Here is a 15009-nt window from a genome sequence, read left to right as displayed (position 1 = left end):
CCCGCACACTGAGGTCCCCCCGGCACGTCGCAGCCCCGGCCCAGCACCGTGACCCTCCTGGCAGCTGCTCAGCCCTCTGCCAGCCCCCAGCACACCACAGCATCGCCACTGCGTGGCTCGGCGGGGCCCCTGAGCCCCGCGTGTCTGCAGCACCGCTCGGACCCCTCCACCCCTCCCAGCGCTGCGCCCCACGCGGTGGCAGCACGTCCCAGCTCCTCTGCAGCAATGGGCACAACACGCTCCCGCTCCCTGCTCCCGCTCCCTGCTGCTCGTTCACATTGGTGGAGACTCGTCCTGGAAATGCTCTGACTGCAGCAGCCGTCGCCCGGCCCAAGGCAGCAGTGTGCACTCATCTGCTTGTGACTGGAATGATCGTAACGGATTAAAGCCCTCCCCAGAACGCACTGAGAACCTGACCTATAAAGAGAGCTTTGGGATTGGAGTTAAACTTACCCAATGATTTCTTTAAACCGCATTTGTATCAAAAAAGACGTCCGTACTGCATGAGTGACTATGGCCATGGGCACGGACAAGGGACAGAGGCTGCACCACAGTCATTGCACTTGAACCATTTGCTTTTTTTTGTTTTCTTTTCTTTTTTTTTTTTCTTTTTTTTTTCCTTTTGCAATGTACTCACACATCAGGGAACAGCTTTGCTACAGTCTCTGCCTCAGAGAAATCTGCTTTCTCATGCAAGGCCAGAGGCCAATACTGCTCACAAATCTCACCCGTGCATTCAGACCTCAGCCTCTGACCCCCGGCACCCAGCCTCGGGTGCGACCTCCCAACACCGGCCCAGGAGCCACTTCCAGCGGTAACTGGAAGGAGCTGTGGGCAGTTTTGTTCCTCCTGGAGTCCAAGCAGCCCTAGGAAAGTCCTGTTTGAGTCTTTACTCCAGAACCTTGAATCTGCTGCAGTCTGTACTGATGGACGCTGCTGCCCCCTCGGTGTGGGTAGTGTTGTGCACTGGAAATCACCGCCCCCCGGGAGCCCTGGTAGAGAACTGACTGCCCAGAGCTCGGAAGGCTGATAGTCCGCAAGTCTGACTGTAGTGACCTGGAGCTTTGGGGGGCTGAGGTGGAGCTGGACGCTCCTGTGCAGGGCTGAGAGCCAGACTCTGAGGAAAGAGAGTCCACAGCCATTTGCTGTGCTGGGCTGGCAGCAGCTGGGCAGCTCTTCTTCAGGAGGCTGCTGCTGGCACTGCCGGAGTGCTGCTGGCTGCTGTAATACCCCGAATTCCCTGCAAACAGGGCAGAGGAGTCTGTGGAGACCAAGTGGGCAGGGCTGGAGTACGAGGAAGAGGAGAGGGACGTTTCTGAGGAACTGTGGGAGAGGCTGTGTCCTGTCCTCTGTGCTGCCGCTCGGTAGCTGTAGCCAGGAGAAGGAGTCAGGTGTCCTCTGTAGGGGGAGGAGCTCTGCTGGAGAAGGGTCTGCGACTCTGCCTGCGGACTGTCAGACTGCAGGAGCTGAACATGTTGGTGGGAGAAAAAGGAAAAGACATCAGACACAGTTCCCTATGTCCTACCTCATCATACTCTAGCTGCTTGGTACATCAGGACTGGCAATAACTGACAGCTTCCTTCCTGCTAATGCTGTCTAAAGCTTTACTTCTGAATGGGCAGATAACAAATGGCAGAATTTACCTGGTAGCTGTATCGAGAAGGACTGTAAACTGCTGGTCCTTTGTGGGCTTCTGGAGTGTCTCCTCCTGCTGTATCTGCAATGCACAGCACAGGCAACGTGTTACACTTCACCCCTGGACTGAGGTCACCACAGTTCCCTCTCAAGTGACACCTGCATGCTGCAGCTGTCTTGTTCTGCCTCCAGCTACAGCTGAGACCAGAGCGGCTCCTCCATCATTGGCCTTTTGGAAGCTGAAGAACCCTAACAGAAGGCAGTTGTAAACATTCATGTGACTCACAGCAGCCACACACACTAGGCACTGCTGCTCCCCTTACATCGACTCTGGTTTAGTGCAAGGCTCACTTCTCTTGACCCAGCTTATCTGAATGGCTGCATCAGCGACAGCACGCAGGCTGCGTGTGCTCCTGGGGCTTTCCAGAAGGACACAAGAGGCAGAAGACAGTTCCTAAGGACTCAGCAGCTCTCCACTCGGTTCTGGCCATAGGAATCCTCACTGGCTAGTTACAGCTGGAGAAATAAAACTACCCCTTCTTAGATGGGCTGTCAGCAGGCTCCTGCCACTGGCTCTCCTCAAAGGCAGATCCAGGCACTGCCCAAGACTGAAGTCCCACGCTGCCAGGCTGACTGCACCTCTGCTGCCATGCTGGGGAACATGCTTCACAAGCCAGCGGGCTGCTCCAAACCAGCTTACCCTTAAATCTCAGAAAATGCTGCCCAAGATGGTGAAAAGATGTGACTGAAGGGGGGTAACAGCAGCACAGTACACACTGATGCATCACTGCTACGTGAGAGAGAAAAAGGAATAAGCTTTTTCTTAGCAGAGCAAGCCCTTCCAACGCCCTGATCCTAGAGGGCAGGCGAGTTTTTTTGTCCCAGCAAATAACTGAACCTCAACTGAGACAGACAAGAAATACGTTCAGCAAGTGACCCAGTCACTCTGACCTGTGTGTTCTTCTGTTGCCACTACTATAACCATGGGATTTAGCAGGTGATCGTGCTTTGTTTTGGAGCGAGGGAAGCCAGTGGGACCGTAAGATTTCACACCAGATTTCTGATGTTGCAGCCTGATGAGATGGAGCTGTTTATCCGCAGCATCTCAGGGATTCTCAGCAGCAGCGTTTGAAATGCCTTGCTGAAACAGTGCTGGTGTTGGTATCAAATTTACGTGACAGATGTCTCTCACTCCTGAAACAGGACACGCTACATCAGCCTGCTCTGTCTGTCTGCCAGACGCACTGGCATGAGCAGCAGTGCCAGCAGTGCCCATGGCTGTGTTGTGGTCGTCCTGTGCTACATCATGGCTGCTGGCACAGCCGAACAGAACCTGGATGGAATTGTCTTCTCTGCTGCTGAGGCTCAGGCATCTCTCCTCTGGGCACAAGACCTGCACAGAGGCCGACACAAGAAGCTTCCACCACATATCCTGTGCCACCTTTCATTTCCTGAAACCACATCAAGCACCAAGCAGCTGTTTGCTGCGGGTGGCATTCTGAGTACCGCACTGCAGAAAGGCAAAGATTGCAGTCAAGACATGTTTTGTTAAGCAGTGTTGCACAGAAGAGACTAACTATTCAAGCCAGGAGATCAGAAGTTGAATCAGAACAAATCTAAAGATTTCAGAAGAAATTGTTTCTTAAAAGGCCAATTACACAAACAGTGCTGCAGGTACCAGACGCAGTGTTTAGGCACAAAATAATCCTTGGGGAGTGAAGGCTACCTGGAGAGTCTGAATTACAAAAGGTGAATAAATTGTGAACTTTCCTGAATTTGCTTCATGCAATCTTAACAAGACAAAGCCAACGCTTCCCTCTACAATTTCTTAACACCTGCACAAGGAAGAAGGATACAAAGTAGGAGTGATAAGTGCTTCTTTTCCACTTCCATTGGAATGAGAAAGACACAAAAGAGAATTACAGTTGGGTCCCATTAAATCAGTGGAATTTTTGACAAGTCCCAGGAAAATCTCTTAAGACTATATGAAGAAAATGCATTGAAAGGAGATCCTCCAGAGAGATCCAGATCCCTACAACAGATCATCAGCAAGCTGTAACCAAGCCAGTGAGGGAGCCCTTAATAGTTCTCAACAGTGAAGAAGCAGAGATCAGTAGCAGTACAGACTAGGTTATTTAAACATGATGATCCATCATCATAAATCACTAGGGAGAGCAGGGTTACACACAGGGCACTACCTGTTAGGAAAAACAGCAGTCGTATTCAACGGGGACTGTGAAATAAATAGAAGACAAATAACTCCATGACAGCTAAGAAATCGGGCAATGATGAAGTGATCTGCCCACCTTACAGGAAGTCACAACTGACCTTTAATCTCAAGTGGATACCAGGGGGGTGTAAGCTCAGCTCAAGTCACACGCACTCACTGACCCTGTGTGCTGCTCAGTGAGAACAACCCATTAGTCACAGAAGGAAGGAACAGCAAGGCAGAACTGGGTTCATCTCAGTGAATCAGTGTGTCTCACAGAACTGACAAGCATCACAACTCAAGGCATCAAGTAACTTCAAAACAGAGATGAAGTAAGCTATGGAAGCTACATTAGCTCTTACCCCTGCCTAAAGCAAACATGCATTTTAGCAACGGTACATTTATCTAAATGTTCAGCCAACTAGAATTGTTAAGGTACCAGGGTACCACAATACCCTCATATTCCCAGCACACAGGTGCAATTGAGGCAGTGCCAGTTAACTCCTCTATCCAAGGGCAAAGAAGCTGTCACTGCCAGAGCCAAAATACAGGTGATCTTGAATCCAAACTCTGGATAGAACAGGACACCTTCCAGGTCTAACAGGAGAGCTTTACAGGCTCAGGCAATATCATCCAACAACAAAGTACGGTTTGCAGAAGGCCTTTATCAGGCGCTGGTGATGCTGGAGATGAAGGTACAAACGACTTCATAGGCAAGTTTACAAAGCTGAGCCCATTATTTCCCCACCAACAAGGAACTCAGAAGCTCCTCTTACCTGCATCTCTCTCAACAGCACTGTCGCAGGTAGGTGAGGATTCATTTCTCTGGGACACCTTTGCTCCACTTCGTAGCACCTTCTCCAGAATACCTCGGCCCTCTCGAAGCCTCTCCACTGACGTTGGGACCATCCTGCAACAAAAAAAGCAGTAACAGCTGAGGACTGCTATTACACAGTTGAGATCAATGTGACCAACGCACAAGGGGCTGGGGGCTCTGGGTGTAATTGCAAGACAGATTTGTCTTTGAAGTCTCAAAGATTTCTACTGAAATTTACTGATGTGAAGTTATTGCAGCTGCAAACCTATACCGTGGAATGGAGGGATCAGAGAATACCAGCTCTCTAAGACAGGAGGAATAATAAAAGTCTGCTCTGCTTTTGCAACACAAATAAGCTCCTGTGGAATTTTAGACTGTTCATCACTGGCTACTATGATAGTGCTGCCCTGAGAAAAACAAGATCTTTGATCAGAAGGATGCTGTAAACATTCAGCTCAGTAGATCACCTGATTACAGGACACTCTGTCCCAGAAAGTTGTTTCAAGATTCAACAGCATTCTGAAAACCTGTTGTTGTCTTAAAATTACATGTAGTTATTTTAGATTTACATAGATTAATTATATTCAAACTAAAAAGAAGGAAAGCCAGTATCTTATGATAATAAAATGTCAACATAGTAGTCAGATCATGCGCTGTTCCTGGAGCAGAGCTACCATGGTCATTCTGTCCATTATTGCTACTTTGTCCCACTTATTTTGTGTCTCAACATTGGTGCTAGACCTCATTTAGTCATTTGTTACAAGCATTTGGTCTAAAGCTGGAAAACAGAGGTGAAGTGGCTTTCCTAGAGCCAATCTACAGAGAAGCAGAGCCACTGACACAGCCCGGATCCCTGCCACGCACCTACCATGCACTGGACCATCCAAACCTCTTTAAAGGCATGTGTTTTAACCTGTAAAATAGTAGCACTTCCATCAGGGATTCATGATGCCTTATCCCAGACACTGAAAAATGTGTGCCTTAAAAATGCCCCAACGTTATATAATTATCTTCAAACATTACATCAAACACACTGCATATCATGCAAATATGCAGTCTAAGAATGTATGTCCTGTATTTCATATTTGTAAAGATATATTAAAGACTGTGCTTTACATTAGCTTTTAAAAATTTATTTAATAGCCCAGCTATTGAAGTTCACCCCTCACTGAAGCAGAAGGGAGAAGGGGCCACAGTTCACACCTCATGGAGGTGAATGGGGTGAGGGGGTGAATTCACACCTTCGTTGCTGCTATTGTTTTGCTGGAGACAGTTTTCTGCAAGGCTGGGTTTACTGGGCAGCAGCACATCTGTTTACATTGTGATGGCTGTGTCTTGGCAACTGAAAGAGACAGAAACTTAATTTTTTTTAAATGAAAGCTGTTGGCAAATAGTGCAGAATTCAGCAAAAATCTGGACAAATGAAAATCAAGGCATGAAGTTTTAGATCCCACCATTTTCTTCTGTCCCTTGTATTACACTAGTGTGAATGTCTGGAAATGTATCAGAAATGTAAGTGCCCTGAGCTGAAGGTGAGACTGGATCTCAAGTTTAACTCTGTAACACGCAGCTTCTAATACCTGTTTCTTTGTGAAGTGGAGGGGGACCATAAGACCCTAAGGGGCCTTGCCCACTAGAAGACAGAAGAACAGGGATTAAAAAAAAAAGGCAGCACAGGTGCTTAATCCTATTTCAAAACACATCAGCACGGCTTCAACTTTTACACTCAGAGTCCTATGACAATACCATATTGAATCCCACAACTCTTGAAATCGTGTGATAAACTGAAGCCAGAGCATCTGCTGAGGAGGAGCCGATGAAGCAAACAGAACAGAAAGCCCCACACTGGGGCAAGGTCACCACAGGCACTTCATCTCCAACTAAGATTTTTTTCTCATTCAGCTGGATTTCTCTTTTTGCTGGCAGAAAGAAGTGGCATGGGAGGAAAAGGGCAGGTGATAACAGCACTTGCACAAAGTAATCATGAACTAATCATCGGCTGACTCCCAGCTGCTGTCAGTCCGACACCTGGCAGAAGACAGACAGACTGCTATCACAAGATCAATTATTTCTCTGAAATTTTCACTGGAAGAGTCTGGATATTTGGGGTGGGGAAGGTCTGTAAAAAGGAAGAAAGCACATCTTATGATGTAAAGTCATCCAAACCAGTGTTTCTCAGATACTATCAACCTCACGCTTCCTGCAGTCTTCAGCACTGCTCAGCCTCTTCTCCCTTCCCAGCCCCTGCCACGGCACACGCAGTGACACAGGTGCACCTGTGCCATGTGAGTGCTACCCATGGCCTGCCTTTACACCTGCACTCTCCACAGACAGACCATGAAGAAAAGGCAGCAAAGCCACTGCACTGCAGCACTCCAGTGAGCAGAACACTCTAAATTCCAACCATCACCACGTATACAGACCATGTGCACAGACTACAACTCAATACTCTGCATTTCAGCACAGCAGTGCTTCATTGTAGTGATCAGGCATCACTATTAAAAGTCTTTGAAAACTAGCATTTCCCCATGTTAAATCTTCACACAGTAACACAGCAGGGAGGTTTTTTTACACTTTGGGCAAACTAACTGCAGCCTGGTAACTGCACTTCAAAGCTATTTGTGCAAGGCACAGGAAAGCTGAGGCTGTTCCACTGTCCCTGCTTTTCACACCAACGCGAGGCTGTGGAGGGCTCCACCAGCTTTCCCCTTCTGAAAAAAACAACCTTGTATCACGTACATCTAAAAGAGTGGAAATTCAACAACAAAAGACCTTTTAACCTAGACCTAGATTAAATTCTCATTACAAGTTAAGTCCTTCAAACTTAGGCCCTTAAAAGGAAACTGGTGGAAGAGAGAACTGTTTGACTTCATCTTGCAAGGCAGATTTTTGATATCTAAACTAAGAACCAAAGGGCATGCTGAGAAGGCTGCTGGTATTCTTCAGTATAACAATTAAGAAAGAGAACTATGCCAAGACACCCAACAGAATCCGTCCCACTGCAGTTACAGGACAACAGAAATGCCCTGCTCCCTCCCCCCCGAGTCTGGTTCATCTCTGCAGAGCAGTCTGAGCCTTGCTTGGAGGGATAACACTCACCACCTGCTGCTGATGTTCTCCTGGGATTTGCAGAGTGATGTTGAGGAACTAGTCCCCCTTGAGTCTGGTGGGCTGATGTCCTCTACGTGAGGCAGGGAAGGATGAGAAGGGGAGAAGCCACTTTGTGGGGAGGACGGGGTTCGTACTACAGAGCCTGGCAGGCTGCTGGCATCTGTGTCAGTCCCAGAACCGCTGCTGCCCTGCCGGGTAGGAGTCCCTGCGCAGCGCACCGAATCGCCTCCCTCCTTGGCTTCCTGCTTCCTCTTGCGGTATTCCAGCAGAGATACCTGCAAGGAAAGTACAGCTATGAGTCAGGGAAAGCAAGGGACAAGGTGAGGGGAAAGAACACGCCTACACATCATTTCAAGAATTGTTTCTCTTTGCAGATGAAACTTTACAAGTTACATTGGGATTATAAATCCTCCTGGATCTGCAGGCAATCTGGAGAAAGAGCTAAATGATGCAAATTTGGACCACTGCCCCACTTACCCACATTTACAACTGGTACTTCACAAGAAATATATGGCTGGTTTGCTTCTGAAATTTCATACTGCTTCTCACCTCCTTCACCACTCCATGGTCACTTCGTGACATAACACAATGCAGATCTGTACACCTGTACGTCTCAGAAACCTGAGAATAAGAGCCTTCTTCACTGAACTGATTTTCAGAGAGTTCTGTTCACCATTTCAGCCACACTGAACTGCGTGGGGGACCTGTGATTGGCAGAGCTCAGCACAGAATTCCAGCCTGCTTAGAGCAGTTCACACTATGGTGGCTCACCACTCAGTGTTGCACACTTCCAACATTATCACTTAAGTAAATTATATTCCTCTAATAGAGATGGTTTATGTTTTGTGCAAATCAGTCTCAGATTTGTAAAAGGCACAGACTAAAGTATCCCATGATGCTGTCTTGCAACACAGGACAGCAAGACCAAAACCACACAGGTATTTCCAGCTGAGCGCTTACCTTTCTGCATGCCTCCCCTTATGATGAGGCACAGTGCCTCATGAAAGACTTGCAGAAGGAAACTGCTGAAGAATTTAACAACTACAGTTCAATGTCTGCATACAAGTCTTTACAATGTTAAACTGCTGAACAGGGTATTTCCAGAAGTAACTCAATGGATGAAATTTTTAAGATAAGCGTAACCGAAAAACCAACCAACCATAAAAAAGATCTTCCAGACACGTGGACACTTGACCCAACTTGCCAATTTGCCAGCAAAGTCTGAGCACAGGGTAAGACACTGATAAATATCTGCACAAGTGTACGTTTATCTGTCCTATCAGTATCTGTTTTTATCACAGCAATGCCTGATTATCATTTCTACTCAGTTTTAGCCCCCTGTGGATCACTGGCTTACTACTAGAAACCAGTACTCACTCACTTTGTATTAAACAATACTCCCATGCTTCTAGTTTCAAAGTGCTAAAATTTATTAAGAATCTTCACTTACTTTTCCTGCGATGCTGCTACCTTCCCATATTATTAAGCCTTCCCAGCAAACAGCCCATATTTTCTTTCTAAATGTTGGGCTCTCCTTCCAAGTAATGCCTCCACCAATGAAACAAGTTGCACTTTGTTATTACTCTGGCTCTTGCCTCTTTTTAACAGCTGTTTATGAAGGCTACCAGCACCACATTTCCCTTTCTGTGCTCCCCAGAAAAGGTATTTCTGATGTGAGTCGGTCACATCAACTCTCACACCAGGATCTTGTCTAAATGGTCACTCCCTCTCTTTTAACGACTTTACTGATTCTGCCCAGGTACTGGACACCTGGATTACTTGCCAAGTTTATTTTAGTTATATTCCATTAAAAAAAAAGAAGAAGAATTAAAAAAAAAGCTTCATTTTTCCCTGCATGCCTTCCCCACGGTGAAAGAATTTCTGTAGTCCCAGCATCTCTCATACAAGAATACTCGCCTTCTTCCTTTGTGGTGGGTTCTGGGGAGCAGATCGGACGCCTTCACAAGCCCTCTCGCCGCAGGGAGACATGGATCCATGCGCTGCCTCTTTAAGCAGTCCTGACTCATGTCTGCTGAAATATCCTTCAGAAGGAGAGCTGCAGCATCCTGCTTCTGAATTCACTGGCTTCCTGTCTCCCAGACACGCAGATCCCCGCAACAAGCCATCCACACGTGGCATAGCGTTCAATGGGGAAAAGGCATACATTAAATTAAACTCTGTCCGAAAAGCCTGATCAGAGCTTCGTAGCAGCATCTGTGCTTCCCCACTTTTTCCTGGGAAGTTTGTCTCTGAAGTAGAGTTTATGGAAGGTTGTGGAGCCAGATCAGAGGATCCAAAGCTGAGCAGCGACGGCCGTTCCGGGCAGGTGTTTGCACTGGAATCCACGTCAGATCGGAGGCAGAGCTACAAAATCCAGGAAGGCCACAGGATGGGGTGGGAAGTCAGGAAAAGGATCAGGATCAGGCAGGGATGGGGAGAGAAACTTCAGTCAGAAAACATTCTGTACTATGCGGACTTCCTGCTTTCCAGCTTTTTGTTTTTAATCACCCTCTTGACACTGTGCTGCACTGTTCTGTTTGTTCTAGAAGGGAATGACCGGCACTAAATAGTAATCCAGTTTAGCTGCCTAGTACAAGATGCCCTTTCTCCCTTTAAAAGTCTTAATGCAGCAGAGGGCAAGACTCAGCATTATCCCCTGTCCAGTCAATGAAGGGAAAAAAAAGCATCTTTGATCACCCGAAATGTCCCCAAGCTGACAATAACAGTTCATGCTAGCTAGCTTCGCTCTCAGGAAAAACAGAAGAGATTTGGTGTCCATCTGCTGTTTTATTGGCCAAGTTCTTGAATGCCCTAAGTCAACCACCATCGACTCCCTAACAATATGATGCCCAGAATCCCCAAAGCATTTGTTTTCACATCTCTTTCTCAGCAATCTCTAACAATAGTCCATTCATTAAATTTATACTGCGTTTCCACGTTTTACATTCTCTAACAAAGGCGTAACGGCGTCATCTTTGCACTGTCACAGTTTCTGAACACAGGGGCTGACACAATGGTATATCCATTGTACTACTTTAAGTGCCAAAAAACCTCCCAGGCAAAGGAATAAATGATGCTCTCCTTCACCGTGTTGTCAGGACCTCAGACAATGAACATAACTGACACGACTCCATGCTCTTTGCAGGACTACAGTGCTTAGCCAAAACACAGCAGCACCAGGCACCAGATCTGTCCCACTGCAGCTGTTGAAATATTTTTCCCCTTGTATTACAGCCCCAGTAAGCTGCCACATTAGAGATGAATGTGTATTTTCCACACAGTTTCAGACTACTTCACCTCATGTTTCACAACAGGCCAGCAGCTAAATAAAGTACTAGTATCTCATGCCTCCTCAACTCTCAAGTTTTAAGACTGCAAGTGAACAAGACGTAAATCAAGGCTGAAAAGGGCAGGTCAGGTGCCCCTACCCTGCCTCCACAAGCTAGTCTAAATAACCAGCCAACGCTTTCCTATTTCTTCCCCAGGTGTCCTTTTGCTGCTGCTTAGTAAGTATCACACAGCACTTGTTTCCTGGGCTGGGGCTGATGCTATTTCCAACCTCACACCTCTTGCCTACATCTCAGAACTGAGGTATACCGGGTCTTTACATGATCTGTTTCCTACCAACGTCAACAAACGAATAATAAATTCCAGTCTTCAGTTAATTTCATTTTGCTTTGTTTTCTCTCTTGCGATAATCCTGAAAAACCTGCTCAGTCTTATCGCAACTAACGCTCCACCCTTGTCCCCAACAGCCCAAACTTCTCATCCCTCCCATCTCACTGAAGCCTCAAATAAACACCAGCACACACGCTCTTCATCACAAACACAACCGAGGCAGTGATACCCACCTCAGGTGACATGGACTCGGGTCTATGCGCAGGGGAACTCTCAGGGGAGGATACGTTCTGAAGGGAGGGAAAGCATCTTGTTATTCACATAGCTAAGCAGCCCAGAAGCAAAATGAAGTCAATTAAAAACAAGCACAGAGGTTAACAGTGGCTACTCTAAGCAAAGGCTATCCAGGAACTGGCCCACATTTAATGCTAACTCTGTCAAGTTCAGTGGTTTCTGTGGTTCTATGATCCTATCATTTCCCAGCAAGCCAGCAGTAGATCATCACCTGCTCACTCGAGGAGGCTTGTAAACCAATAAAAGAATCACTGTTGTTTCCTTCCCACCATGCTATACAGCCACAGGACTAAAGTACAAACCTTTGGATGAGTTTATTTTGTGAGACATACTCTCTCAAGTTAGAATGAAGAACAGAATGAAACAGACGTGACATTACAATAGACTTGTTATGAGAGAGCTGCATTTAGAGAAATGAGGAAATTCGAACAAAGCTGCCTATGGTCTAGAGGGAAAGAAGGTAAATGGGGCAAGCACACAGAAACATAGTGCAATACAGGCTTCTAACACTGCAACCAACATGCTAAGGTGAGACTGAAAATCAGTGATTAGACTGTGGAGGTACACAGCAGTATTGCTCTGATCTGCCACCTCAACCACAGCAGAAGTAAGGACAATTTACAGTCCAGCTCTGTGCCTGAAACAGCCTTTCATCTCTCCTCAGCGCTCCACAATCTTCCCTGCTGACCTCCCCAGATATGCCTTTCAGACATCTTACAAAAAAGAGTTCTCAAAGAAAATAATCAGAAGCACACTAAGCTAAAAATACCACAAAGGACTTTTCGCAAAGCAGATGAGGGAGCAAAAGAGTCTCCAGTATAGAGCAGTCTGTCTCTGCACAGAATTATTTTTAATAGTTTTAAATGCAGAGTCTAAGCAGCAGACTTTTTTTTTTGTTCAGTTTTTTAAATGAAAATATGCAATACTATAAGCTAAAAATAAACTACAAACAGCACAATTCCTATTCACATAAAGAAATGCAACACAAAATGGAAGTGGAAAGTCCTGGCAGATAACTCTCACTCAGAGCTGAGAGCAAGGAAATCCAGCTAAACAGCCTGCTCAGTACTTCTGCACATAAGGAAGCTGTCATGAAATCAAAGGCACAGAGTATTGACTTGCTACACCAGCAAGAAAAAGGAGAAATGAAGAACACAGGGGAAAGTGATGTAAAATATTTCTACCATATTTTGGGTGATTAAAATCTGTCGAGGGAAAAAGAAGCTGAGGATGTGTCAGACAGCCTATGGAAAATGGAGCACTGTTACATTCTTTGGAAGAGACATGGAGGACTGGGAACCATATGGGCAATGAGAGATGAAGGAGGGAAGATGACTGAAGAACACTGAAGAGCCTGCAAAATATAGAGCCATAGAAATGAAGAAAAAAACCAATCTAATGTTAATGATGTGACGTGAGGGGAGGCTGGGCTGCTACAAGGTTTGAAATTTAATGGAGAAAGAAATTTGCTACAGACAGAAGTGGAGTAGAGGAAAAAGGCAGCAGTAATTGAATGTGCCACCATAATGCTGCTCAGGAAGATAGTTGCATACTCAAAAAGGAAGGTGTGTCTAGTGCTACCTCTGTGGCATATCTTCCAGTTCCTCTCTTTTTGGCATTTTGAGCCTCCAGTTGGATTTACCTCAAACTGTAGTGGAGTATTGCAGCGACTAGCAGCCAGAGAAGGAATTGGTGAGAACATCACACCATAACCATTGCGACTTTCCTCCTCTCCTGGCACAGATGAGCAGGGCGTAGCCAGCTGTGGGCTCACTGAGCCAGGAACTGAAGGGATGGGAGGTGGAGGGGTGACAGGAGACAGAGGCCTCAGCAGCTTCTTAACGTTCTGCTCCATCAAGTAGCGAGACTTCCATTTCTTCAGGGGACTCAGCAAGTCTGAAAAGCAGAGTGAACTGAGGATAAGACTGCCCCATGAACAACTGCAAATCACACACCATCTCCTTTCCCTTGCTCCCAACCCAAATGGAGCCCATGAATCTCCAACACTGTCATGAAAGAAAATATTTCAATTAGTAGAAAAGAAGCCCAGGAGGGAGCTAGGGGCACAGGAGCCAGGAGGGTCAGAAGGAAACATCAGTGTCACTGCTATGAACAAATCACAGAGAGCAGTTTTCATTACTTGAACCCAGTAGTTCAAGTTCAACCCTATATGCAACATCAATACAGTTCAAACATATTTTACTCCCACAAAAGATTAATCCCTTTCTGTAATATCCTTTTTGATGTGCAGTTAAAAAAACCCAACAAAAACCCAACAATTAAGTAAATCTTGCAGCTCAGTTGTTTGCTTCCTCAGGTATTGCTCAGGGATGTGCTTTTAATGGTTTTGGTGCTCTGGTCATTTCTCAGTAATTTAACTTTTCAATAATCACTTTCTTATTATCTGCATATTATCTAGCTTCCTGCCTGTCATTCTTGGAAAACTTATCACTGATCAGGTGGATCTTCTCAACCTCTTTCACCGCAGAAAGATTCAGGCAAAATACTTAACCATCCTGCTGCTTTTCTCACAGATTTGAGCTCCTCCATCTTTGAGATTGATTTGCTCATTACATACACGCCTCTCAGACTTTGCTGCATCTTTCTATAGTCAGCAGACATTTTGTCCATCTAACAGCATCCTGCTGAAAAGAGATTAAATTGTACTTCCCCTCCTACCACTGGACAAATGATTACATGACACTGGGGTCAATGATGCAAGATAAAGTGATTGTCTTTTCATAGGAAAATACTGAGAAATTTAACACACGATGCTCAAAGCTAGAATGTCTACAGAAACCTGAATGAATGGCAAAGGAACATTCTCATCTGTCAGAAAGATGCACCACGAAGCAGCAGTACACATTAAGATGCCAACCTGTACAACTGCCTTTGTTATTCAGCAGCTTCCCCCGCTTCACTCAAGTGCCCTCATGGTGCTCAGCACTCACCTGTGTCATCTTTGCAGATGCTGGAAGAACTGCTGTTCTCGTTACTTTGGTACAGACATTGGGTTCTGTTCTCTTGTGGAGCTGGTGAGGTCTGAGTCATCCCCTCTTCCAGGGCTTGTTTGATCCAGCGCTGAAACAGAACGAGACTACATAAACGTGCAACCCCTCCAGTACTTTCTGTGCAATCCTGCAGGATGTACTTCAACTCCTACACTATGTGCAGTGGGGCACACTGCTCAGAACACTGAGATTACCTTCTTCACACATACTAACAGCTACTGTGATGGATCAGACTACGTGCTTCTGACGAAATGTATACTAGGGACAAGTCTTCAATAATAACAAAAGTAAAAAACAAACAAACAAATTATAAA

The 15009-nt window shown here is 46.0% G+C and overlaps 1 protein-coding gene across 1 annotated transcript in view; it reads right to left on the bottom strand.

Annotated features, from left to right (window-relative positions):
* Positions 1-866: 866 nt before the first annotated feature.
* Positions 867-15009, bottom strand: part of SETD5 (SET domain containing 5) — a gene marked incomplete at both ends in the record, with an annotated part of 38211 nt that continues 24068 nt past the window's right edge. The window contains 8 exons of the mRNA XM_079540172.1: positions 867-1466; positions 1644-1717; positions 4621-4754; positions 7761-8047; positions 9690-10136; positions 11624-11680; positions 13327-13580; positions 14636-14765. Coding sequence (XP_079396298.1) covers positions 867-1466; positions 1644-1717; positions 4621-4754; positions 7761-8047; positions 9690-10136; positions 11624-11680; positions 13327-13580; positions 14636-14765 — 1983 coding nt within the window. The remainder of the gene's footprint in view (positions 1467-1643; positions 1718-4620; positions 4755-7760; positions 8048-9689; positions 10137-11623; positions 11681-13326; positions 13581-14635; positions 14766-15009) is intronic.

The sequence above is a fragment of the Tetrao urogallus genome, assembly GCF_951394365.1.
Source record: "Tetrao urogallus genome assembly, chromosome: 10".
NCBI classification, from domain to species: domain Eukaryota; kingdom Metazoa; phylum Chordata; class Aves; order Galliformes; family Phasianidae; genus Tetrao; species Tetrao urogallus.
Note: the sequence above shows the minus strand (reverse complement) of the source record. Positions and strands in the feature narration are given on the sequence as shown.